The sequence below is a fragment of the Camarhynchus parvulus genome, chromosome Z (genome assembly GCF_901933205.1).
Source record: "Camarhynchus parvulus chromosome Z, STF_HiC, whole genome shotgun sequence".
NCBI lineage: Eukaryota > Metazoa > Chordata > Aves > Passeriformes > Thraupidae > Camarhynchus > Camarhynchus parvulus.
Window position 1 is genome coordinate 15,591,015 of NC_044601.1, and position 27,475 is coordinate 15,618,489.

General features: G+C 37.3%; 1 protein-coding gene across 1 annotated transcript in view; it reads right to left on the reverse strand.

Moving 5' to 3' along the window:
- LOC115915756 (atrial natriuretic peptide receptor 1-like) overlaps positions 1 to 27,475 on the reverse strand; it is a 35,649-nt gene that overhangs the window by 4,447 nt on the left and 3,727 nt on the right. Inside the window, exons 3-19 of the mRNA XM_030969435.1 lie at positions 26,959 to 27,091; positions 24,439 to 24,562; positions 22,375 to 22,479; positions 21,681 to 21,783; positions 20,005 to 20,150; positions 17,359 to 17,431; positions 14,990 to 15,137; positions 13,517 to 13,603; positions 13,103 to 13,246; positions 12,248 to 12,369; positions 10,448 to 10,589; positions 7,554 to 7,588; positions 6,479 to 6,579; positions 5,376 to 5,489; positions 4,435 to 4,528; positions 3,550 to 3,637; positions 2,654 to 2,793 (exon numbers count right to left, since the gene is read on the reverse strand). Coding sequence (XP_030825295.1) covers positions 2,654 to 2,793; positions 3,550 to 3,637; positions 4,435 to 4,528; positions 5,376 to 5,489; positions 6,479 to 6,579; positions 7,554 to 7,588; positions 10,448 to 10,589; positions 12,248 to 12,369; positions 13,103 to 13,246; positions 13,517 to 13,603; positions 14,990 to 15,137; positions 17,359 to 17,431; positions 20,005 to 20,150; positions 21,681 to 21,783; positions 22,375 to 22,479; positions 24,439 to 24,562; positions 26,959 to 27,091 — 1,899 coding nt within the window. The remainder of the gene's footprint in view (positions 1 to 2,653; positions 2,794 to 3,549; positions 3,638 to 4,434; positions 4,529 to 5,375; positions 5,490 to 6,478; positions 6,580 to 7,553; positions 7,589 to 10,447; positions 10,590 to 12,247; positions 12,370 to 13,102; positions 13,247 to 13,516; positions 13,604 to 14,989; positions 15,138 to 17,358; positions 17,432 to 20,004; positions 20,151 to 21,680; positions 21,784 to 22,374; positions 22,480 to 24,438; positions 24,563 to 26,958; positions 27,092 to 27,475) is intronic.

A 27,475-nucleotide genomic window follows, 5' to 3' on the forward strand; every position in this document is an offset into this window, starting at 1 on the left:
TCCCAAGGCATAGTTGCACCTGCTGAGCAAAGAAAACGAGAAACAAATTAATGCTAGGGCAATGGTTCATGTGTGGAATTACCTTAGGTATGAAAAATGTTGTATTTCCTCCTTATTTTGACATGAGATTTATTCCCTCCAATCCTTTTCTCTTCATCCTTCCCTCCACTGAGTAAGGTTAAAGCGGGATATGCAGTGCAAATGTGGCTGTTCAGTGCCTTCTGTCATTGGGCAAATATTATAAAAACAGGCAATGACTCCAACCAGTGCTTCCTGCACTATGCTTTAAAAACTGATGATGGGATCTTGGGGTCCTAGAGTGCTGAGCTGGACAACCATGACTATGAGAATTATAAACTCCCACTAAACCCTGAACTTATATGGGATTTGCTGCTCTAGTTTGAGCCCTGTAATTCTATGGCACGTGATGGGATTCATCCCATTGCACTCAAAGAGCTGGTGAAGTCATTGTAAGATTTCTGAAAATGTTTTTGAATGGTCACGGAAATCTGAAGAGGTTCCAGTCTATAGGAAGCTGGCAAATCTGCCAGCTTTCAAGAATTTTTCCAAGAATTTCAAGAATTGCAAGAGGAAGAACCCTGCAAATTACAGGCCAGTCACTTTCACTTCCATGCCCAGCAGAATTTTGGAGAAAATTTTTCTGGGAGGCAATGAAAAATGCCTGAAGGACAACACAGTCATTGGTCATAGCCAGCATGGCTTCATGAAAGTAGAAAGCCCTGATTGTCACGTCTGATTTTCTATTATGACAGGATAACCCACCTAGGTGAGCAAGGGAAGCCAGTTGATGTTATCTTTTTGGATTTCAGTAAAGCTTTTTATACAGCTTCTCCCAAGATCCTTCTGGACAAACTGTCTGGAACACAGCTGGATAAACAAATTATGTGATGGGTGAGCAACTGAATCGGGGGTCAAGCAGAAAGGGGGTGCCCGAATGAGGAGTCATCAGACTGGTGACCTGTCACCGGGGGGGTTCCACAGGGCTCCATGCTCAGCCCTGTGCTCTTCAATAGCTTCACAAATGGCTTGGACACAGGACTGGAAGGGTTACTAAGTCTGCTGATGCTACTAAATTGCCCCATAGGCAGAAAGGCCCAGCCAAGAGACCTTGAGAAATCAGAGGCCTGGGCAATCACGAACTTCATGTTTAAGAAGGAAAAGTATTAGATTCTGCTCCTGGAATGGGGCAACCCTGGATGTATAGACAGACTGGGAAAGGAGAGGCTGGAAAGCAGAAATGAGTGCAGGAAAGGGACCTGGGGTTCCTGGTTGAAGTTGAACATGAGTCAGCAGTGCCCTGGGGTGCATCAGGCACAGCATCACAGCCAGGCAAGGGAGGGGATTGTCCTGCTCTGCTCTGCACTGGGGCAGCCTCACTCGAGTGCTGGGGGCAGTTTTGGATGCCACAATATAAGAAATGTATATATATTGAGCTGTTAGAGAGTGTCAAAAGGAGGCCACAAAGATGGTGAAGGGCCTTGAGGGGAAGTCATGTGAGGAGTGGCTGAGGTGACTTGGTCTGTTCAGCCTGAACAGAGGAGACTGAGGGGAGCCCTCATTACAGTTACAACTTCCTCATGAGGGGAAGAGAAGGAGCAGGCACTCTCTGGTGACAGTGACAGGACCCAAGGGAATGGCCTGAAGTGGTGTCAGGCTTGTGTTTAGGTTGGATATCAGGAAAAGGTTCTTCACCCAGAGAGTGGTTGGGCACTGGAAGAGGTTCCCCAGCAAACTGGTCACAGCACCAAGCCTGACAAGCTCAAGAAGCATTTAGACAACGTTCTCAGGCACACGGTATGACTCTTGAGGATGGTCCTGTGCAGGGCCAGAAGTTGGACCCTATGATCTTTGTGGATCCCTTCCAACCAGGATACTCTATGATTCTGATACTGTGTAGGGCAAGAAACTGGTCTTTTAGGGATCTATGGGGTGCATTTGTTCAGGAATTTTATGCTCAAGAATGTGTTCAGCAATTCCATGGAGAAAAAAGAGTGGGATTTTTTGTTCCCCATCTCTTATGGGAATTCTGTCTGTCTCATCCAAAAGCCCTGTTAGATTTTCCTTAGGTTTTAAAGAACTCAATTTTAATCACAATCTGTCTGCAGCAGATTGCCATGGTAGCAAATACAAAGCTATTTTCCTACAAAAGAAAAGATGCAAAAGAGAAGAGGCAGTCAAGCTCCTACAATGTATTAGGAGAAAGAAGATTGTTAAGGTCTTCACAAAAAAGACAGATAATAAAGCTCAGGGTATGGCATGTATGATCCCATGTAGAAGATAATTTTTTTAGTTGTGTTCCTGTGATACAGAAGTTTCCAACTGGAATTAATCTGCTGTCAAGACTTAAAGTCAGATCTCACTAGTAACAGGAATCCAATAAACAGCAGTGGTATTTTACTCCATTAATTTACCCCATTCACCACACTTGTTAACCATGCAAATGATTAAATGTATGCAGGAAAATGTTCCTAAAGTTTGCTTGGGCTGTGCTAGAACTCATCTCCTAATTGCTTTATTTGGTCTTCTCAGTCATAAGAAGCTTTCCAAATCTCCTTCAGCTGTTCTTCCTTGTCATCAGAGAGTCTCTATCCTGACCCAAGCCCCATCATAGTCCGCAGCTCAAGGAACTTACAGGCATCTCCTATTGTCTCCACCTTATAGACATCATAGTTATCTATGATTTCATCAAAAATGGTATAAAGCTTGTTCAAGAGATCTACCACTTGATATGGTGTGCTGCTGCTGGACAGCTCAGTGAAGCCAACAATGTCACTGTGAAAACACAACAGAAAGAGCATAATCATCCATTGTCCTAATGGTTGCTAATTAGTAACCTTAAACACACAGTAAAAATTTCTCAATGCAATTACATCAACCTCCTCTTTTCAATAATTCTTTTGCTAAGATTCTTATTGAATAGTTTTGTCTTTGTTTATTTAAATTTACAAAAGACTTCTTCCATTTAAAAGGACAGACTGGCCTAAGTCTTTTTGCTTAGCAATGCAGTAAAATATTTCTACAGGTAGAGTTTAAATCTGTAACACACTACGCACTCTTCTGTTTTGGGTTATGTATAAATTTAAAAAAAAAGGGATCTTGATATCTGTTCTTTTATGACAAGTGAAGGCATGCCATTTGTATGTTGTTTCCTGCATGCAAAAAAAAATTAAAACTGTAAATCCATGTGGACTCTAAGGATAGGCAAATTTTCTTTACACAGGCTAAATGGTAGATTCTTATACCTATTTTATGAAACATAGATTCATGCATGTGTAATACATGTAAAGTGATGTGCTGCTGTTTGTCACAGCTCCAGAGTAATGTAATTTTTTACTTAAGTAATTCTAACCAAAATTAGGGAGAGAGTGTGAGAATTTCGAAAGACACTATTTTGTAGAACCACCTATTACAACAGGTGGCAGTTTAGATAGAAATTCTGTACTTGGTTAAGAGCTTCATCTCCACCAGAAGCCTAGGAGTTTCTTCTGTAGGAGACAGTTCTAGTCCTACCTTTCATCTTTTATTTACCTGAAGAAGATGGTGGCACTTGAGTAACTTTGAGCTTGTGCCTGTTTTCCCTGCCTGAGATCATCTGCTACTTGTTTTGGCAACATACCTGTTGTAGAAAGTAGAGCATTGTAATCTTTTTACATGGATTAAAGAACATATTAAACATAACATGCTGGTTTAAATGCACAAAAAGTGTTCATATTACGAAGGTGAAAACACACCTTGGCATCAAAATCTGCTCTGCTGCAATGTGAGAAATCACAATAAATCTCACTGATAACACATCCAGATTCTTCACATTGCCCATAACTTTTAGGCCAAACAAACCAGAATCTATACATTTCAAGAAAGAATAAGGTTAGATTCTAATGTGATCTGGGATTTTACTAATTCTCTCTTTGTGAACTCTTTGCTAGTGCTTTCTACCTGCGTTAGGTTTGTTTACTATCTCTTCCCTGTTTTTGGTTTTTTTTTAATTTATTTGTTCCCCCTATCTTGGACTTTCACATCCCTTTGTTTTTTGCTTTCTTATATGCTATTTCCCACCTCTTTATGCTTTTCTTACAGAATTCTGGAATGTACACTGCCATCAGAAGCAGCCAACTACCCTTCCACAACGTTTATAACTATGCAAAAGGCCTGCCACACCAATGGCTTTGCAAAGTCAGAGCACTATGGATTTTGGGCCACAGCTCTCAGATGAGAGTACTGATTTCTAGGGTGAAATACAGAAAGTAGCTAAATATCTTTACAGCTTCGCAAGAAAAAAGTATATTCATTCTTTGCTAGCTAAATGTTACCTATTAAATAATCACCTATCAAAGGGTTCTTTTTTGTAGTTAGAAAGCTGAAATAAAATTATTATTGAGAAGAATATCCAGTATTTTTTTCTCTATAACTTACTATATAACAGACGATCAGTCTTCTGTTTTTCATGCATTAAATCCTGGGTTCTCTCAGAAACTAGTATCTCCAGATGTTTGTTATATTTCTCCATCTAAATAACAGAGAATTTTGTAAAATTTTTCAGAAATTCATCTTTTTACTGAAACAGATGCCTAGGTGGATAGGATTTAAGTATTGGAATTATTCTGCTTTGAAAACATTCAGAGATTCAGAGATAAAAAAGGGCACAGGCCTAAGACACCTAACACTTTTTTACAAAATACAAAGATCAGGTTTCTCCTTAAGTAAATTTGTGAATTTAGACTTCAGGTTGTTGCTTACACAGAAGACAGCAGAAGGCAAATTCAGGTTTTTCAAACTTCATGCAAACTTGAGCGGGCAAATCCAATGCAGAGAGCAGCCTACAGACAAAATCTTAACAAAACAAAAGGTATCTAAGTCTCAAACTTTTATTAAAAACTCACAATCCTTTTATAAACTATCTTGCTATGCTAGTCTGTGCTTTGCTTTTTGCATCCCTTCTCTGTGTGAGGCAATAGTCTGGAGGCAGGTATCTTCCTTCTCTGCTGATGAGCTTCAGATACTCTGCTCAAAATGATTTATAAACATGCTATTTGTAGAATGCAGGGATTCTATATCCATGGTACTGCAAGAGTGTTGGACCACAGGAAAGGGGGAATATAGTTTGCAAACAACATTTGACAGCCAAAAAAAATGTTCAGCCTCGAAGAAAATGAGAAAGTTAAAAACCTGAATGAGAAGAAAAGCACGGTTCTAAGCAGAATTGCAGCTACAGTCACCCCAACAGAACGGAACAAATAACTGTGGATATTTTTTCCAAACAAGGAGTATAAGACTTAAAAAAAACAAACCTGAAGGATAGAGGTGAAAGTTATTGAAAGTGAGCAGATTGGATTGGATTAAAAAGCTAAATTTACCAGAGTCATCATCATGTCAACAGGGCTAACAGGATTCATCTTGTACAACATTTTCTTGACTTGTTCAAATGTAGGCCTTTGGGATGGATTATTTTTTCTGCACCTTTCAATTAACTGCAGAAGGGAAAGAGAGTGAGAAAAGCAAACAGCCTTTTATTATTCCAAGCACAAGCAGTATTTTAAGTTAATGCTTCTGTTTTCTTGGTGCCAACTGCCTATGCGAAGCTCTATCTGCAGCTGGCGAAGTGTCAGAGAGATACTGAAGCCTCTGGAATTCTACAGGCTTTTGATGAAGGATATTAGTTCATGAAAATGCTGCTGTGGGAAATCATGAGTAAGATATACACGTTCCTTCTGCTGAATACTGCTTAAGTTCTTGTCTTGTGCTGTAAGAGAGTTATGCTGTTGGAGTCAAATACTGTTTTCAGAGGACTTGTCTGTACATAAGTTTCACAAAAGATTAAGAGCTGAAGTACCCCTTAGAATGTTAACTTCTGATTAAAAAACAATTCTGCTAAGGAGAAGTTTTTTACATTTATGTTGCTACAAATCAGCAAAGGTGAATTATATTGCACTTTAATGACAACTGAAATGAGGATGACCCCATCTTGTTCTGATTTAATTAAACTGGGAGGAGATGTACTTTATTGAGGCTACTGAAGAGAAAGACTTGTTGCATAAGAAACAAACAAAACTCATAATTTGCCTGAGACAGACTTCATTATGTGAAAGCCCTCTGACAAAAGCTAGATATTACTAATATAAAATATGTATGGAATTCAACACTTTACAATAAAATGAAATTGCACAAAAATTAATGATTGAATATTAAAAACATAATCTATTACACTGGAAACTGGAGGGGACAACTGAATTTTTCATTGTCACAATGACAGGTTTTTTATTAAGGATATTAGATATTATCATTTTGCCTTGTTTGAGGTGTACTTCTTGATTTCTGGGTTATTTATATTTATCAAAGGTAATATCACCATAAAACTACTATGACATGTTTTAAATCCACTTCAATAAATGATTTTTGTACACAATATTGTACTTTACTCACAATTTGTACTTCACTTACATTATTGTATTTTACTCACCTCTACATAATCTGCAGGACATGGGCAAGAATTCTCAGTCTTTCCTGAAATTAATTCTGCCAAAGGTGGGCACCAAGAATATTCAGCAGAATGCACATCATCTTTCTAGAGAAAAGGTGATTAAACAATGCTGAAACAAATGTTATGGTTCTCATGCCAGACACGGAAAATATATTACTACTATCATCATCACTTTTATAACATCCTCCCTATGACTTCTAAGTCAGCTTTTTTTACATAAGAGCACAAGGGAAAAGAAAGGATAAAAAAATATATAACCCAGTCTAAAATGGGTCACCTTTCCGAAAAGTTTTTTCGTGGCTGACAGGCTTTAATCTTAGTGTTTATATGACATAAACAACTTTTGAAACCAATGAATACCTGGCAAGATATTGGGAAACTTTTAGGAGACCATAAGGACTATATTAGTCTATGATCACAAACTGTGAGAACTGGAAAAATATTAGTTTTAAGTCTTTATTGTTACAACTCTTGTTAAGTAAATTATTTCAGAGAGAATGTGGTTACATATCAAGACTATCTGCTTCCAAATTCAAGGTGCATAATTTTTGTGTTTGTCATTTAGCAGTGATCAAAAGACATATGAAAAAGAGATATTTTACTCATGGAGAGCAGCTAATTTGCTTTTCTAGGTTATTCTTTTTATTGCAAGATTCCACTTAAAGGGCCTGTAAAAGACAGGTTAAGGAAGAAGCAGGAGAAAAAGGAAGATATTAATACATACATTCTCTCTGTATCCACCTAGCCATTAAGCCTCACAAAACTAATCAAAAGGCAGTTTTGGAGCTACGTTATTTTTATCATATATTCTTCTTCAAAGTTCTGAAATGGAAAACTGGTAGATCTATGAGGAAACCCTGACTGGATGTTTCATGGGAACTGAACAGGCATCCATAAAATCATGAGGAAAATGCATGCTCATAAAGTAACTCAAAGATGCAGTAACTCAAAGTTTGGTTTGTCTTCAGCAGAAACAGAATCAAAGTTGTCATGCAAATTCTACAAATTCTATTCCCTAAAGATAGTTCATCTTTACTTACTGCCAGAGAGTCACTTCTTGTGGCAATTTCTAATAAAATGATGGCATAACTGCAGAATAAAAATGAAGAAAAAATCTTAATGCAATAACAGCTAATTGAGTCAGTGATTTCTTCTTTTCATGATTTCTTACTCTTGCCCATTCTATGGCTGAAATCCCAGTATCTCAAAAGGAAGGATGGCAATGGTACTGCTACTTGTTACTACTTTGTGTTTTCAGGGATTTGTTACTGAATGTTTCATAGCATTTGCCTCTCACGGTTATAGGCCCCAGAGATTTTTGAGTTTGATCAACAGCAAAGCAATTCTCTCTGTATTAATGGAATCCAGAGATGATATGTCCAGATTTATGTACATGAATCCTACCAGTTAAACATAAGGGTCTGATTTTTGCTCCAATCAAGGGTCAGGAGCAGGTTCATCAGAATCACCAGCAGGGGGAGTGGCTTTTTTTCAGCCACCAAAAAGACTGCTGTTCTAGAAAATTTTCAAAAAGTCTGTGACGACATGGTGTGTCCAGAGGAGATATTCTATAGTAAGCATTTCCGCTTGTTTCTTTGAATTATATTCTCATGGTCATTATCTTCCTCAGTTGAATTAAGGTCTAAATGAAAGGATGAAGAGTGGGAAAAGAGAGTAAAAATAGAGAATTTAGTCTTTTTTTCTGAACTTATTGGAGATCTTCCAGAACAGTGATCTCTTAAAAGCAAGTACCTCCTTCAGCCAACAGGCTGGATAAAGATGTCTCTTTATATAGTAAAACTGTGAAATAATTTATGCCTGCATGCCTCTCAGCTTGGTAACATTTACTTTTGTAGAGAATATTGTTTTTCAATCTGTTGAGTCACTAATGGTTGCACTGTTCTGTAAGACATTCTGTTGGTAACAGGGTATGTTTATCTATCTTTCAGCCCACCTGTGGACCACCTCTGGAAAATAAAATAATGCATATAAAACATGATTAATAATTTAGAAATTAATCTGATGATATTTTTATATTAATTTTGTGGTGATTTGTTAGGAGAAAGCAAAATCAATCCTGGTAAGGCAGCAAAACTAAAACAGATTTTCAAGGATAATAATTAGATGAAAGTAACTCTGATAAAGCAGCATTGATTTCATTAATCTTCAGCTGCACTGCCCAATAAAATGCACTATTCATTGTGGATAGAGAAATTCATATGATGATTACAAATCAAGAAGAACAAATCTAGGAGAAACTGTGACTGGAAACAGCCTCTTCAGTTCAAAACAGGAGCTACGTTCATACTTCTCATTTCCATTTTAGCTTTCCAATCTGACCAACAATTTCCTAGAGAACTTTAAAAGAATGTGATTCACCTGCAAGAGCACACTAAATTACAAGTCACTCTCCTGCAGTCTCTACTCATTTTTTATTTGGGCCTCACCTTCAAGAACATTAATGGAATATTTGCACAGATAAAAACTGAGGATTTCAAGACTGGATCAATGCTGCCTGGCCAGTGAGGCAAAATACATATATCAGGAAGGCTTACCTTCTGCTCATATCATCAAAAATAAATTTTTAAAATGCAAATTCTAAAGAACAGCCCAGATAAGAAGACAACTCTTTCAATGGTACAGGGTACTTCTCTATCTTCCCTGCCTGCATGTTGCTCTTCTCCCTTTTTTGGTGTGATCTCTCACTGCTTTTACTTTTTTTAATCAAGAAATTAATAACCAGAGTGTCACAACAGAAGATGTAGATTTTTCAGACATGTGGGTGGGACAGCAAGATAAACCCAGGAAACATTCACTGAATCTGTCAAAAGTTCATTGTTGACATATAGGATGTGAGCAAATCAAATCTTAGGACTATTTAAAGGGGAACCATTGGCAAGAAATGCCTTCAGGAGGCAAAGTTGCCTGCAAAGTCAAATAATGATATCTATCCAGAACAGGATCAAAGTGAGAACAACAAGCCAAGGAAACATTTTCTGGGATACATTTTGGCTGCCGGGCAATGGTAAACTGGAATGTATAAGACAATCCTAAAATTATTGTTTAGTTGGAGCACAGTTCTTTCAAAGACTACTTCATGTTGAAAAAGTACAGATACAGGACAAATGACAGTAGCCGGAAATACCAACACAATCCCAAACTGCCTTAGCTGAGCTATTTTGGAGAAAATTCTAAGGACATATTGAAATGTCCTATAGGCAGAAATACTACTGAGACTTCAAGTTCTTGCTCAGTTAATCTGATAGAATAGATAAAAAATAATGATGTTCAAGCACATACGCAGACATTTGTTTACAATTGTGTTCCCACTTATCTGAAAAGTGATTGGATAGAAGCAGTCCACCACCAGGAGGGAAAGCCACTGGAAAGCATTCTATAAAGGCTTTCAAAAGGAAAGGAATGGAGCTATTTGCTAGTGCATCCATTTTTCCCCTTCTCTTTATTTTTCCACTGTAAACCAAATATTATCACCATGTATATGCCCCCAAATAATTGTATTGACATTCAGTAATAGAATTACAGGATGCATATGTGCATTATGACATTCTAGAACATTGATGCTATTAACTTCTAAAGTATTGCCATTGTTGAAAATAATTCTACTTTTCATAAGAAACAACAACAGAAAAAAAAAAGGATAATTAGATAATAGCAGATCTTTATGCCTTTTTATCTTACCAGTCAAGTGACTCCTTATAAATCACTGGGCCAACTCTGCTTTTAAATAATGTCAGTGAATTCAGTATTTGATTATCTACCTTGAAAGAGAAGGTCCTGTGATATCTATGCTGTTCTGTATTCCAGGACCAATCCTTTTAAAAATACAATCAAACATATACCCGGAGTGACAACAGAATTCCACCAAGCCTAACTGTTGTTAAAGAATACTCAAGATTACTAAAAGTGAGATCAGGAAAAGTTAGCTACCTGTAGACATCAGACATAGAATTGGGTTCAAAATCTGAAAGAGTACGTATTTCAGGAGCTGTGTAAATCTGTATCAAATACTGCTGGGATGAATTTGATCCATCAGGAAAATCTTCTTTTCTATATGACTGCAAGCCATAATCTGAAGTGGAAGAAAGCAGGTAACAAACTACTCAGTGGATATTTCCCTGAAATAAGTACAGTAGTAGACAGTAACACATCTAGTCTAAATAAATTTCCCTATTCTAAATACACATCTTAGTCTAGAAATAGTGGGGTTTGTGTGGTCTTGCCCCCCTAAACTATTGCAAATATAGCATCTGGAAAACCAAATATTTGGGCAAGACTGAATGACAGCAGGCAAACTGAACTCCATGATCCGTTGCAATCAGAATTATTTTATGATTTTATCAAATTATTTTCAGATAATATTCTCACCTCAGTGCAAGAGTTAGCACATAAATACAGGTTTCTGTTCTACTTTGTCCCTTGATCCTTATCTCTGGTGGCAGGTTGCTCAAGTAATTACTAGTTAGACAGACTAACAACTGAAAATCAGATGGTGGGTGTTACTTGAACACCACTAGCATCAGAACAAAGGCAGCATAGATGTGAAACATCTTTCCATCTATACTTCTAACCTAATATAGAAGGAATTCTTAGCATATGACTCAGAATCAGGAAGAATGAGAAAAAAACAACTGACTTCTGTTTTCTTTCTTACGTAAACAGCGCTCTTCTGACTGTATGTGAAGGCTGGATGTAGAATCTGGCTTTATCTGGAGTGACCTCTAATTAAGATGTTCCTAGGGATTGAAGGTTTATGTGGAGGTCATTTTTAAAATTGCTCCCACATTTGTTATTTAGGAGGTTTGTTTGACATTATTGCATCCAGATAAACCATGAAGATTTGAAAACTCTACAGTTTGACACAGAACAGAATCAAAACAGAAGTTGCTGAATGATTTCACAGGTATCCTATTCAATTGAGAGGAGTTGTGCTAAGGTGATGCAGTGGATGTAATCCAACTATGTCTAATTTTTATGTTTTTCTCCAGCAGAGAACAGGCTCCAAGCAGAGTAGGCAGTTCTGAAGACAGAAGGATAATGAAGGAGTTGGAGAAGCAAGCCTGGCCCCGTGTAGGAGCCTTAGTCATAGGATATACCACTGAAAAACAAATCTGCTGCTGCTGCTTTCAGGATGGTTGTGGGTTAAAGCGTATGATGACTGCTCTGGGCAAAAAGTAGAAGAGATGATCATTGCCTTAATTCCCTTTGGCAGCTGCAAACTAAACTAGACTCTCCAGTGGTTTTCCTGTTCCCACAGGTTCTCTTCCTGTACCAAGAGTAGACCTGACCCACAGCTCCATCACTGGGAGAATACAATTCAATGCCATGAACAAGACTTAAAAGCTCTGAGTTGAGTCTGCTTTTCTCCATTAAACTACCTTGTGCTTACCAATCAGTCAGCATTACTACATCTCTTTACACCATTCTCCATGCCTCAGGGTTCTCTCTCTATCAAAACAGAGAATGAGGTAGAGTTTCTGCTCAGATGTTGACGGCTGAATCATTTGTGGGATCTGAAGTGTGCGTCTGTGACACATACTAAATGACTTGACTTGATAATGTAACATGAAACTTGCTTCAGCACAAGGTGCTGCTAGTGAAGTCTGGTGCAGTCAGCAATTCCACATGAAATGTCAACATGAAAGTACTTGGGAAGAGTGTTGCATGTGAAATCTATAATTAGAGGGTTAGCTGGGCAGTTTTGAAAATTTTTTCTAGCTTTCTCTTTACCTGCAATTTTACAAACCCACCGGTCATCTATCACACAGTTATTAGACTTCAACCGTCCATGATACATTTTGTGGTGGTGGAGATAGGCCATTCCTTGAGCAATATCAGTAGCAAAAGAAAACCTGAAAGTCAAAAATCAGTGAGTTAGTATTTCCAATTTCACTCAAAAATGGTTCCAAAGCCTACTGTAGTTTTCAACTTGTGTCCCCATGGTCATTTTTCCAAAACACTTAAGGTGACTGTTTGAAAACCCATACCTCCCTGAGCTCACAGGCCAAGAGAGTAAAGTTTCTTCTAGAAATTGTCAGTACTTTTTTATCCTTGGGAGTGCTTTCACATGTTTACAAGTGAAACAATTTTAGTATCTTCCTTGCTTTATTTGGAAGGTTTCCTTCCTGAAAACCATTTTTCTTTGCTGAAGGCAAGCATAAAGCAGAAGCAGAAAGGACATGTCAAGAGGATCAATCTCAAAAAACAATGTCACTGCCTTTGTGAAAGTTTCATCGACAATGTGAGCTCATTTCTTCTATTGGTAAGAATAATAAACCACTTGCAGGTTTGCTAATCATTTCACCAATATGCCTTCACAAACAGAAATCTGACAAATCATTGGCTTAGCATTGCAAGGACTAATCATGTAATTTCTCAAAACACCAAAAAGACAAGTTGGACTGGATATTCAAACTTCCTCCCTTGCTGCCTTCCTCCCTTCGTTCTCCCCTCCCTCCCTTCCTCTCCCTATATCACAGTACAGGCTTGTCTAGACAAGAACTTTATCTAAAATTAATATCTTGTCCCAAACAGCATATAGCACAGTCTATATCATTTAGCTTTTCAAAAGTCAGATTTTTTCACCTGAAACCCCAGTTCAAAGGAATATCTTCATTGAGGAGCACATCGCTCAGACTGCCTTTGGGGCAGTACTCTGTAACAATGGCAACATTTGGAACTTCTATACAACCTCCAATGAATTTGCAGAGATTGGGATGGTCAAGTTCCCTGTGGAAATCAACAAAAATCACAGCATAACAGTAATTTTCACCGATGTCCATCCTGGTTTTGTAGTGCAACTGGAAAACCAAGTGCCTTGTCTCACAGTGTAGAGAAAACATAAAACAGACATAAGGAAATTTTGATCTTTGCTCTCTTTCAAGGAAAGTTTGAAAGAAAGAGGAATATGAATTTACAGTCACATCTGGAAAGATTTTAAGCCCTAAAAAATCAGTGTAAAAATGGAACAACATACAGTTCTTAGATTTCGCTTCTTACCTCACTTGCTTTACTTCTTTACGTATGGTTTTAGACAGCATGAATGACTTCTTCATGATTTTCTTTATGGCCACTGTTCTGCCATCACTGAAACAGAATGAAATGCTGTTTACAGTTTTAGGGCAACTTTAGAAGCCAGCAATATTACAAAAATGGACTGCATATATTTTGTATCAGGGAATAGCTCCACATCTCTAGAGATGATGCAGAGAATTTAAGCATGTCCATATGTGGTTGTAACTGTGAATCTAGGACAAGAGACAGGACCCTGTTTCTTTTGATAAAGGAAGCATTAGTTATTATATTCAATCTGGATCTGTGGACACCATTTGGAATGTGAGTGTTAAAGTCAGTTGCGGCAGTTTGAGGATGGAGCAGCAAAGGAAATGTCAGAGCTAGAGAAATACATACAGCCACCTCCCATCTAGCCATTACTTCTGAGTACTGTTCTGCAGATTCTTCACTGACATTTAACAAAGTTTTGTTCTTGTGGGGTTGAGCATTCTCAGCAAAGAAGCAGCTGAGTTTGATTAAGAACAAATAAATTTTTCTTTTTAGAGTAAAGGAATTCAGTGGAGATACCTGCAGGAATTTTAGTGATGAACCATATAAATACAGAGTATGGGGTGTTTAGTGTAGCAGTTGTAGGTGCTTCACCATTGAGACTGAATGTCCCATTATACCCATGACAAATACTTTTGATGCTGAGTCTGAGGAAGGGGATGACAATGATGATGAAAATATCACCACTCCAAAAGAAGCAAAAAAGATCAATACTGAACACAGTATTTCATTAATGAAGTGGCTGTGATTTTCCACAATCTATGCCGAAGGCACTTTCTCCCTAGCCAATGATCCCAAAGCACAGATCCTTCTCTGTGTATTCAAATGATAAGAACCACTTCCAGCTTTGCATGTGTTCAATTGCTTCTTGGATGGCAGGATATATTTGCAACATTTGTCCTTATAGTTACATGATATGCAGGTTTGTAATTTGATTCAGAGGTGAAATGCTCTGAATCTTGAGTCGTGTCAGCTGGTTAAAGGACAAGACTTCTAATGTGCTACTGTAGAGGATGCCCTTTTTTAGAGCAAAGAACCTCTGCTTTAGAGCAAAATGCTCTGCCTGCATTTCAGAAAAAAGGGATTTATAAAAGTCTTGCTTACAGATACATTTGAACAGCAAGGGCCATTCATTAACAGATGCATGACATTATATGTACCAACAACCTTTAAACAAGACCCTAAGAGAAAAGGAGAAATGACAACCAAACCAGAAGCCTGGCATGTTAAAATACTCCACAGCCAATATGCAGCACAGAAGTGAGATGATGATCTTAACTTACCCAATTTGGCCTGACAAGATAAATTCATGCTTTTTCACTGCCTATCAATTGAAAGTAGCAAGAACCAGAAATAAAGGTGAAACTAATACAGTAGATACTGCAGTAAATGAGTAATATATTGACTTACTATCTCCCAGTCTGGGTGAAGTGTTTCCTCCTGGACATATTGGCAGCTGCTGTGCAGGAGCTCAGAGCAGTAACACAACTGACACTGGAGTCACTGAGTGCTGGAGGAGCACTCATCATGCTTCCTGTTGCTGTCCATATAATGCAATCTAAATGGGACGTGGGATGAGAAAAGGCACATGAAGATTCCATTTATGCACAGGTGGAGACTCCAGACACAAAGAAATACAGAGAATTTTCAAAATCTTTGCATCACATCTGCTCCTGTCAATACTTAAGAGAGAAAGCTATAGCTTGGAATGGGACTGCTGCAAAAAAGTAAAAAATGTTTCAAAGAGGATTCATTGCCAGAGATCCTTCTCACTAGTCCTCAGGATTTTATGCAACTTTCACTTCTCTGCACTTGAGATGGTTAGCCCTTGCTGCTACATAGAAGCTGAGGACAGAACCCAGGGAAGGAGAGTAAACCCTGTGCCATACTTTAACAAGTCTATTTGGAGCTCGTAGAAGACTGAAAAGTACAGGAATGTGGGAAGTGATTCTGACACCAGAGAGAAGTTGGAGAAGAGCAACAATACAGTAAGAGGAAAAATATCCCAGTGATTTTCAATGTACATTTTTTAATGCCTGTTGACCAGCTCACAGTAAAAAAATGGACTTCAAAACAAATTTAATGAGCTACACGTCATGCCATAATCTCCAATCAAAATCCAGATTTAGCCAATTAGGCTCAGAATTGCTGAGACATCTCAACTCTCCCTGGTAGGAATATCTTGCTGAGGAAGTCCAATATCTCACCTTGAATCAGAACTGCCATGTTCCCACACCATAGTATTATCTATATGCAGTTCAAAATTGCATTGACATTTGAAGTTTTCTACAGCATTCCACCCAGAAATGCATTACAGATCCCTGAGATAGTTTTGAGAATAAGACTGCATATATATCTATATGTCTATATACGGTGCAATACACCAAAAAAATAACTTATCTTAAAAAAATAAGGTTATTTTTTCATACGGAGTGCTACATACCCAAGGTAAGCACTGCTGATGTATTTTCATTTAGATATCTGTGCATTTCAGGCTACTGTGGGTAGCTCTGAACAACTCTATGCAGAGAAGACATACTGTCTGTGACCTTATAATGTTATCAGTCCTCATTAAGTTGTTAATCATCACTCTTAGAGCAATATTCTGAAACAGCATTGCTGCATTGCAGGCTTTTTTCCAAGAAACTTACATCTTTCATCTTGGAGTTTTCAAAGTAATTTTAATCTGTTATTTTTTGATCATGCTTCTAATTTCCCTCTGTCTCTTTCTATTGCTTTCCCTTACATGTGGTGCTTATGGCATTTTCTAATTTATTTCCAGCTGAAAATTTTTCTCATGTCACTTTTTGCTGTATTGAAAAACACTTTTCTCCATTTCTGTTTTCAAAAATCTGGATTGAAATTCATTTTGGTGCCTGTAATCAAATTAATTTCCAAGCCAAAACCTCTTATTTACAACAACAAGGATATCTTATCAAAAGTATACCAAAATTAATGTTCAAGTCTCAGGCTGAAAGTATCTCCACTACATATTATCACAAGAACATCTTGACACTAGCAACCCAACAGAACACAGATAAAGCAGACATCTGCTGAGCAATCTCTCCCAGAGACAGAAAATGAGTGTGTGTACAATCCGCACAGCAGACTTCTACAGATTTACCCTTTCTGAGGATATAAGTATTGTTTTCCTTCTGAACACTAAAAAAGGAACAGCAAAGTAAATAATCGGTATGTATCTTAAGTACAGCATAATAAAGCATATAATAACACCTGAATTTATTCTTAACCTGTTTAATTAGAACAAATTAAATAATACTTTATACCAGAAGATAAAATAGAAAAAGAGCCCTCCATACCTCTGGCCAAAATTACTTTTTGTAGCAAGTCTGCCACAGACAGCATACACTGAGAGAAATTAAGATAGTACTATATCCCTCAATATATTTGTGCAATTCCAGCACAACTTAGTGAGATCAATTATACAGAAAGGTATCTCCACCGAAGCAACTGTAATTTGTTTCGTCCAACTCCAGAGCTTATCTGTTTATTATGAGGTAGGCTTGTGATCTTTGATTAACAAATCAACATAAATAAAAAGAAAGAAACTATTTTAAATAACTTTGTCATCAAATGGTTTGACAAACAAAAATATGAGTGAGCAGCTCACAGAGATTACAGGGATGAAATATTGGACATGTCTTTCAAAAACGGCTTCACTTTTTGCAAGACCCTTAAAATAGAGACAATATAATTGTGATTATTTCTCAAAATTAATAAGTAAACTGATCACAGTATCAAAATTACAAGTTGCTAACCTTGTTTGATGCAGGCGAAGTCTATAATCCAGCTTTCATCCCAAAGCATCTTTTGTTTCTGATATTGAAACCACTACAAGAGTAAAAAAAAATCATTCCTAATGTAGCCCTTCTGTCTTTTAAGAAATTGACTCAGAGATTATTTTTATAAAATATGAACATTTAAAAGTATACAAACTAAATCTGAAGTGTAAACATTCAGCATATGTCTTAAAGTAACATTAGAACCAAAAGTATTAATAACAGGCTTGGAAGAAAACAGCATCTAATAAACATATTAAAAATTTTACAGGCTATATTCCAGAACTAATTACATGTAATATTTTGCACTGTCTACACGCTCTCCATTATTTTTAACATGCATGCATTTACATTTCAGCCTGGACATCAGATGAGGGGTTTACATCATCTCATCTCATGGAAGTGCCCTATGTTATGTAGGTACGTGACAAGAACTTCATCCCAATCCTGAGATAAGGAGCAATGCATCTTATATCTTGGAGTAGAATTAGCCCATGACCTACTAATTAGGCCATATTATGTCAAATACTCTATCATAAAGAATATTAGGTAGGGATTCTGTGGCTACTTTGTAAAGAAGGCATTGAGCTAACAGCTGATTTTCAGTAGAACTGACATACAAAACTAACATTTACAAAGTGTAAATACATGCTTTCAAATGAGCAACAGATTAAATTATGCAACTGCAGTCAATGCCAAAATCTCAAATCAAAGCAGCATTTTATCATCATTATACCATTTTCTATAGTTCAAAATTTAATATTAGGACCAAGGCATTTATTGAAACAGGTAATAAAAGTCCAGATAATGAAGAAGAAACAGGTTGTGGAGATTGTGTTGATATACTAGTTGAAATTGTGACAAATATAGAGCTCAATGAATCAAAATTAAGTCATCCCATTTATTTCAAAAGGCTTCTGAGGAAAGAAACCTACATTTTATCTTTCAAAGGTGTGACTGTACACAGACATATTAGCAAGAAGTGAATACTAGGCTTGTTTCCTTTGACACTGATATCAAAGGAATCCTTTCTGCTACTTGAAACATTAAAGAAGGTATTAGTTTCCCAGATGGTTCCTTTTACATTATATCAATTACTGAATTAGATAAAATCATCTCTCCTATCTTATTACAGTAAAACCATTAAAACTTTAAAATCCCATGATGCTGCTATTGAAGAATTTAGCAGGAATATGTCTACAGAAATGAAAGAAGGAAAACAAACAACTCCAAACATACAGAAAAAACAGCAGAAATAATAGATTTTTGCTACAAGAACTTTAAATAAACATAAGCAAGGCCAAGAATCTCCGTTGCTCTTTCTACAAAGCCAGACATCTAAAACTGTCTGAACTTCTCATCTGTCCAGTTGCTTATTTCTATCAGATCATGTGGTTTTACTGGACACTTGCTATAAACTCATTGTCACAACTTCCTTGAGGATTCCATTGAGGAATGCTCAAATAGCTTTCAACAGTGCTTCTGCTCCTAACTCACAAAGTCACACAGTGACAAACAAACAAACATGACTCAGGCCTCCTTTAGAACCTCAATTTGTGGGCCATCAGCTTTCTCCTACTCATTCTCTATCTATGCAGCTGCCTACCTCAGATGCTCACTGCAACTGCAGTATAAGATGGACAGAGAAGGAACCCCTGAGGAAGCAGGAGCCTATAGTTTTACAGGATATATAGGCCAAGGGCTAAATAAATTACCCTTTATGAACATAGTTAATACAATGACTCTACAGCTGCCATATTCACCTGATAAACCTCTGTTATGAAACTCAAACCCCCATTTTTTTCAAGATGCAGATACATAAGTGTCTTCTTTCCAAGAAGCACTGAAGTAATAAGCATCTTAAGTAATAAGCCATAATATCATTCTCTCTTTATACAGACTCTTTCATTCAAAGACTCCCAAAACTACTTCTCCAATATTGACACACTCCTCTCTCCTCATTCCCTTTTTGTTTTTCCTTCATGAGTTTGCTATAATAATTGATTACTATTATGTAAAATTAATCACTTTGAAAGGTACCAAGCTGTTTGTTACACTAAGGAAACAAACCTATTAAAAAAATCAAGCAACCAAAACAGAAAAAAAAAATATCCTCTCCCCGTGATTCTTTTGAGGATATCCCAACTTGACTGTTTTGCTCTTAAAGTTCTATTTGGACTCTGATATTTAATGGCCTCATGTGGAGCTATGTCCTTAATGAATTTACCTAATTTGTTTTTGAAATCTTTTCAAAATAATTCTGGCTTCTATGAGGTTTTGAAGCTGTTAATTTCATAACAGAGTTCTACTGCGAGTGAAAAGTACTCTTACTTTGTTGGCATCCCCTACTCCCTATGTAGTGGAAAATTTTTTTTTCCTTTACCATAATATACCCATCCCCCCATTAGATTCCACCTCAGTCTTCTCTCTTACAGGATGAAAATTCCTAGTACAATGTGGCTTCCCTCATAAGGAAGCTTTACAAGTAATTTCCCTTCTTTCTGCTTTTTTCCATAGCACATATTCGCTGGAGGCAGAATCTCTCCCTCTACTTAGAGAGAGCTCCACTCTGTCTAATAAATTCATTGAAGAGAAAGAAAATAAGAGTAGAGAACAGGTACTTACCACGACTGTCAAAATGAAGCCAATGCAGACTAAACATATTGGTAAGGCAATTGCTATCCTAACATCCACAGAAAGAGGGCATTCCCCACAGTCTGCTGGACAGATAGAGCAGCCTTCTTCTTCCTCACAAAAGCCATCTCCACAGACTGATTAGAAAACAAAACATTTTAAGGCAGTTTCATCCATCCACAAGATTGTATCCAGATTTAAACATGTGGTTCTTGACCTGGGAAACCTCAGAGTCCCAGAAAGAATAAATTCTGAAGAATTCAGAGACATCATCCCAGCAACTGAAAGAACAATCTGAATTTCTGAAGTAATACAGGTGCGCTTTCATCAAGTTAAATGTTAATTATATGTGAGCCTTTGACATGTTTTGTGTATAAATCACTTCATCACTATTGTGTTTCTCATTATCCACACTTTTTTTTTCTGAAACTCAAAGTTCTTCAAGGCCAACATTTTCTTTTGCATTCTTTGTATTTAATCCAGCACTTGTGATTCCTGGAAGCCAGGGACCCTTCCTCAGCAGCAGCAAAAGACACTGGGAACTGCAGAAACAAATCTTACAACCCACACTTCAATTATTTCCTTTACTTACTCCAAAGTCTTACATAAATTATCAGCAATATTAGATGTGATTTAAAACAAAAGTCTTAAATAACAAAAGTCCTTCTCCCATGTCTTGAATGGTCTTTCAATTCTACCTCTGTGATTAAACTAATATCATGCTGTACTTCAGACTTGAGAGGTGAGCTGAAGGTATTATTGTGTCGTTATGTAATTTTTTTTAAATTAAAGAAAAAAACCTAAAAAATTCTACTGCTCAGTAATAATTCTGTTTCAGGCTCACTAATTCCAGTATAATACCAAGATAATAACAGAAGTCACTTTCTGTCTCAGGGGTAGAGCTGCATTTTTTAAAATTTCTTCTCTGATATATTGTAAGTTTCCTGGAAAATTCAGCTGCAGTTGTTTTGAAATGAGTAGAAAATTCTGTAGATAAATACTTCTATTCACACTGGAGTTGCTTTGTGTTTTTTTCCCGTAACATTGCAAAATATATTCTCAGACTTCCAGAAGAGTAGATATCAAGAGTATTGTGATGACACTTTTGTTTTAGCCAATAACTTTTCAGGTTGTGTGTTTAATTTATTAAAGAAGCCCACTTTTAAAATTTGACATCACTAAGATAATTGTTACAGTCATTTCTGCTTCCCTCCATACTAAAGAGAAGACTGATGCCCTTGGGAGCAACTTTTAATGCGAACAAGGGAACCAATATGGATTTCTACCTTTCCAATATGTTTAAGACTAGTCTGCTCCCCTTCAGGGGAAAAGTGTCTGGATTCTCAAAACAATAGCTGGAGGAATATTCTCAGATTCCCATGAACTGCAAACAAGCCTTGTAGTATCTGAAGCCATTGGTCATGGTATTTGACTACTTATTTGACAAGAGTGGCTTTCTCCTGTTCTAGATTAATACAACAGTTAGAAGCTCAAACACTTTTTTAGACTTCAGTGTTATGTGAAGAAGAATTTCAGGAAGACATTTGTGTATTTTCAAAGGCTGGGGTAAGAATTGCTTTTGCTCTTCATAACTATGCATGAATGATAATAGCATTGAGATTTGTAGTCAATAAGAAGTTAGCTCACATTTTCATTTTATATCATACCTACTGCCGGAAGGACTGTGGTTTTTGCTTCCAGAGCAGCTTGGATTCTCCCAACTCTGATATGTGCAATGAGAGAAGTCACACCCACGTGAACTAAAACAACCTGTGAAACAAGTGAACAAACCACCAAGCATCAAAACTTCACTCGCACACAGTAGACTTTTATAACAAGAACTGACTGACTGTGGTATCCTTCAAAAGAATTTGTGCATTTCTTTCAAAATCAGGAGAGATAGCTCTTGAGAGAAAGACTGGTTCGATTCCCTTCCTGATGTGTCGTCTTCTCACCAGGCAGGGCTATCAGCCCTGTGCATTCTGCTGTGTATGCCTTCCTGCTATTTCTTTCAGGTTGAAGCTCCGTTATGATCATATGAACCTGCATCACAGGTTCATATCCAGTCAGTAGTGAGATGTATTCTTAGTGTGGACCTCAAATGGACAGATTATGCTATTCATTTTCCTGCCATCCCCACTCCTTCCACTAACTACCTAAGCTGTAAAAGTACCTCACTTGACTTCCAAGTCAAGTCAGTTGGGAATTGACAGTCAGCTCAGCTATATGCATAGCATAGATAATTACACATACATATAAATAAAATGGGGAGCATGTTCATGAACTGCATTAAATTACTAGCATGTAAGCTCCAAAAAGAGCAAATGAGGTAAAATCCTATATGCAATAAATATACTTTACCTTGGCAGTCCAGTTCCTTTGGCTCATTTTGCCAGCAGTAGACAAAGTGTGAGTAAATATCTGACCATCATCTGGGATCCATGGACCACATATTCCTCCTTTAGCCTTTAGTAGACATATCGGTTACGTCAGTATACCATAACAGAATGAAAGTCCTAGCTCCTCCTCTCTTTCTTTCTCAAAATTACTTATGTTCTCTAACAGCAAATAAAGTTCTATTTTATAACCAAAACTATCAAATTGCCAAAACATAAGAAACACCGTTCTGTGACAAATAACAGAGAAGCAATTGCTCCTATATTCAGTTAAGATCTCACATATATTGTTATTTCTTAAAATATGAGTCTCAGCAGTGAACTCAAAGAATGAGTGTTCTTATGAAGCTGGTTCACTTTTTTTGATTTCCTGTGCTAGAATCAGAACCAGATTTGTATTCCACTTTTAATATTTTTCTCAAGAGGTTTTACTGAAATGTCACTTTTGATACAGCAGCTTTTTTTCTTTTTTCCTTAACGACGAAGGGAGGCAGTACTTCAGGGTCTGTTTGCAGAGCACTTCTCAATAAAACTGTTAGGATGTAAACCTCCTACAACTGCAAACATGGAGGATTAATTTTGGCTGCTTTGTTTACTTGAAAGGATTAAGCTTGTCTCCTAATTCCAGATAATTCTTCAGACATATCTTTTGAAGGACTGTAAGTAATAGACCAAGTCAAAAGCACATTTGGTTAATGGAGCACATTAACCAAAATAAAATGTTTTAGAACACATGACACTGAAAAAATAAAGCAATGAGAACTCAAACTCCTCTCAAACAATGGAAAAACTTACTTTGAAGTGTATGTTCAATCTTATGCAGTGATAGTCAACTCTGTAACAGTCAAATAGCTCAGAGTTCCTTTAGGCAGAAACTCTAACATTTAGAGTACTATGAAGAAACCAGATGATGCAGGTTGGTGAATATGCTTTTGCCATTTCCACACCATAATTTCAAGCAGAACTACTTGTGAAAATAAAAATAATAGAGAGGTTACCAAAGCAGTGGGATGTTCAAGTTTTTTACTATGGTTCTAGACAAAAATTTTGATGTGATGCTTCCAGCAGGGATTCCTCTTTTAAACCAAAATCCTGGTGCCAGCTAAGGCTTTTGGGGAATCATTAATAAAGCAAGTCCTCAAGAACAGACTGCCAAGAAGCAAACTAGAGCTGTTGCGGAGTCATTAGACCTTCACACAGAAGGGTATATGAAACAGCTGCAAGATGTGTAGGCTAGGCTTCCTATTACACCACCTTTGATCACGAAGAATGTGTCACATTTCCAGAAGGGAGATTAACTAGAAAAACAGGGCAGCTGCATGAAAGTTCTTATGCAGGGTAAGGCTTACCTCACAGAAAAAAAAAAAAAAAAAAAAAAGGGTGTTCCGAACTGTATTTTTAGATCAGAACTTTAAGTAGTTATTCAAAGAGGGACAGGCCAAGAAGACAGGCTAAGAATGGATCTTGCCTTCACTGCATGAACAAAGTTCGTTATCTTTTATTTAGATTCTTTTTTTTTTTGCTCTGATACAATGAAGAAAAATCATTCCATCTCAGGACACAGGTAAATAGGCTTCAGTTCTACAGGTCACAGCCAGTAATACTCACCCTCTCCAACTTCAGTAATCCAAGCAAATTAACCACACTCACTCTGTAAAACAGAGAGACTGGAATACATCTAACTGAAAATTTGCCCTGCTTGTTTTAGAACACAGTGATCTGTCTTTCTTTCTCTCTTGACTGCACAGTAGTCCAAGTCAGGTAAACTCAGCCAGATGAAACTGGTCCTGCTAATGAGAGATTCTGAATACTGCCTTGCAGCCTCAGCATTCAGTGCAAAAAATTCCAAAACTGACAGACATTGCCACAGTGGTTTTAGTGAACCATAATTTGTGAATATATAGCAAACTACATAGATTTGGTCTAATTGTAATCACAGAAATACTTCACGAACTTGAACCTGCTTATTACAATGATGTCTCAGCCAGCAGCAAGAACAGAGCACATGATGCTGCACCATCCCACTAACCATGAAGGCCAAAGGACAGGAATGAATGTTGGCATGGTAGACACAGCAGTTGTCCCCATTTGCGTCTTTCCATCTGGCAGGACAGTCATGCTCCTCACAGAATTCCTTTGCAGCAGTAGCATTGCTAAACAAGCAGGAGAGAGAGAAAAACTTTTACATCCATTTCTCATTCACAAAAATTGCAACAAACACACAAGAGCTTGCTCTTTATCCTGCGCAGACGAATTAGCAGCAAAAACATATGCAGTGAAATAAACACTTTTGAACTATTTCTTTCTTTTTGTCTTCTAGTTGAAATGCTCCTGGAGCACTAGAAATTGCTGTCAAGTGGACCTCTGCTGACTGCCATGCACTAGGGACTTCTAGCAGAAACTGTGCTGCAAGCAGGGACCAACCTCCACTACTCTTTCCAACCTGACTTCATGATCAGGTGGGATTACTTTGCACTTCATCTGGCACAGGCAAAGACACTATTATTCTACTTCCACTCTCAGATATATGTGTCCCTGGCTACTTCCAGTCTCAAAGTTTTCAATCAGAAACCTTTATCTATGCTTGAAATTCATACAGACCATTTAGCTCCAGTCTTCACTCCACAATCTAAATTGCTGAGGAAAATAAGTATAATGGTCTTATACACCAGATACAATTTCCCAAACCACAGCTTTAGAGCAGACTTTCTGAACAGACTGTGCTGCAAAACAACTTTTGAAAACTTATTCATGAAAGATGAATGTATTCACCTTGAAACGTGTGACGCAACAGTTTCCTCAGTTACCCTTTAGTGGTTATCACCCTAATAAATTTGGCTGTAAGATAAAATTGTTTTCTGCAAACACGATTTACTCAGATACAGCCAGAATCAATTGCAGTTCAGCTGAAATGTTATGCACTTGTGTTGGATCTTTAGAAAACAATTTCAGAACACAGGATTTATTTTTTTGCTTGTTCTTAATGAAAGAATTAGCCAATAATGATTAGGTCTAAAACAGTAGGCTTTGTTTATTACGAGAAGACTGTGTTTATTTTGACAAATAAACAAAACGACAAAGGATTAGGTTAACATTGATTGTACTCCTGGCCAGATTTACGAGGGCATAGGCATATTTGAAATATGACATAAGCAAATATGTCAACATCCAAAACAGATAAAATATTAAAATTTATCAGCCTTTGAGTTCATACTGGAAATTAAGAAAAATAATTAATTTGGCGTCTAATTCCATCATGTACTTTTCTTTCCTTTTCAAAATTTATCCAGTATTCTGTATATTTTATTCAATAACTTCATCATGGCTTTATCCAATTACACTGATGCCCATACACTGACTTGCCAACCTCAGGTATATTTGGGTCAGCCACTGTAACCTTTAGTGTCAATTAGATAACCTAGACAAAATGAGATGTAAATTTAATCCCTTTGAAAAATGAAGCATAGATTTATCTCTCTTTTTATAAAATATTTGCCATCTGTCTCTATGTTCAAGGTGTGTATAAATACACGAAAAGCAGACTTTTCCAAGTCCCTCACTGATTTGAGGGAGTGGATTTTTCTAGTCTTCCCAGGGAAGACTAGAAAAATCAGATTCATGCCAACAGTCAAAAAACCTGCTTCACAGTTAAGTTCCCAGAACTATTGGCAGCCATACATTTCAGAAGATGTGATAAACAAATTTTAAGTAGTTTTTAAACATAGTACATAGATGACCAAAATTAAAAAAAAAATCAACTTTTTGTGGTTGCAAATAGATTATGGATCATCTTTCAATATTAAATAAAATAATTCTGGATAACAGCTCTTATAAATTGAACTTTGCAATGTGAACTCTCAGGAAGAGAAAAATGTTCTGTAATCATCTCTTACACAACAGCACAGGAAGTGGGGTTCCACCCTCTGTCTCAGGTGTTCCTATATAGGAATGGAGAATTGCTACTTACAGACAAAATTGTGAAATCAAAGCATATTGCCCCCGGGTTTATAGATCCAGATCTCTAGATCTGGAGCTGCACATACTCTCTAACTGTTGATGTCCACAGTCACTAACACTGTGTGAGCTGACATAAAGCTTTTGGAGTCATTTTAATCCCACAGAAATCAAGCACAGTCGACCACTGAATTAAATGGATTCAGGACTGGACTAGCTCTTTTTCATATCCATGTTGTGCACTTGAATCATACTTATGATTGAAGTGAGTGTAAGATATAGAGAGCCTGTGACTCGTGATGAAACTTCAACTTCATAAATTCAATGTGTAGAGAAGGCAAGAAGTGATGTCCAGAGTTGCACTGTGACAGTAGTGACGTGCCCGGTCTCTGACCTAGCAGGCAAACCCGCCATAATGGCTAGTCTGAGAGCAAAGGGAAAAACAGCAGGGCAAACAGAGCTATGAGAGATCTCAAAACATGGGAGGAATTAATGACGAGCTCCAGAGTGTCTGCTCCAATTATATCACTGAATATGTACACACAAAATCCTCATATACTCATGATCATTATAGCATTTTTATAAGAAGTAATACCTGTAGGAAAGGATTCCATTTTGCACAGCATATTGATAAAAACTGTCTGAAGCAAAGACAGCATAGGTCACGTTGAAGGACTCCCCACTCACAGCCTTTTCTGGCGGCCTATGAACCCATGTCATCTCCAGTCCTAGAAAAGTGCAATCATGGGTCAGAATATTTGCTATAGTTTTTTACTTAACAGATATATACAAATACAAAACTTTCTCTGTAGTGATTTTCATCTATTCATAGATGAAATGGAGTGGTTTGGGTTGGAAGGCACCTTAAAGATCACCTAGTCCCTCCTCCCCTGCCATGGGCTGGGACACCTTACAGTAGACCAGGTTGCTCGAAGCCCCATCAATCCTGGCTTTGAACATTTTCAGAGATGGGGCATCTTCAGCTTCTCTGGGCAGCCTGTTCCAGCGCTTCACAACCTTCTGAGTAACCCTCTCAGTATTCTCCAATCACTTTTTATGAGCCAAAAAGAGTCATGTATTTTAATGGCTGTATTGGTAAATACAAATGCACA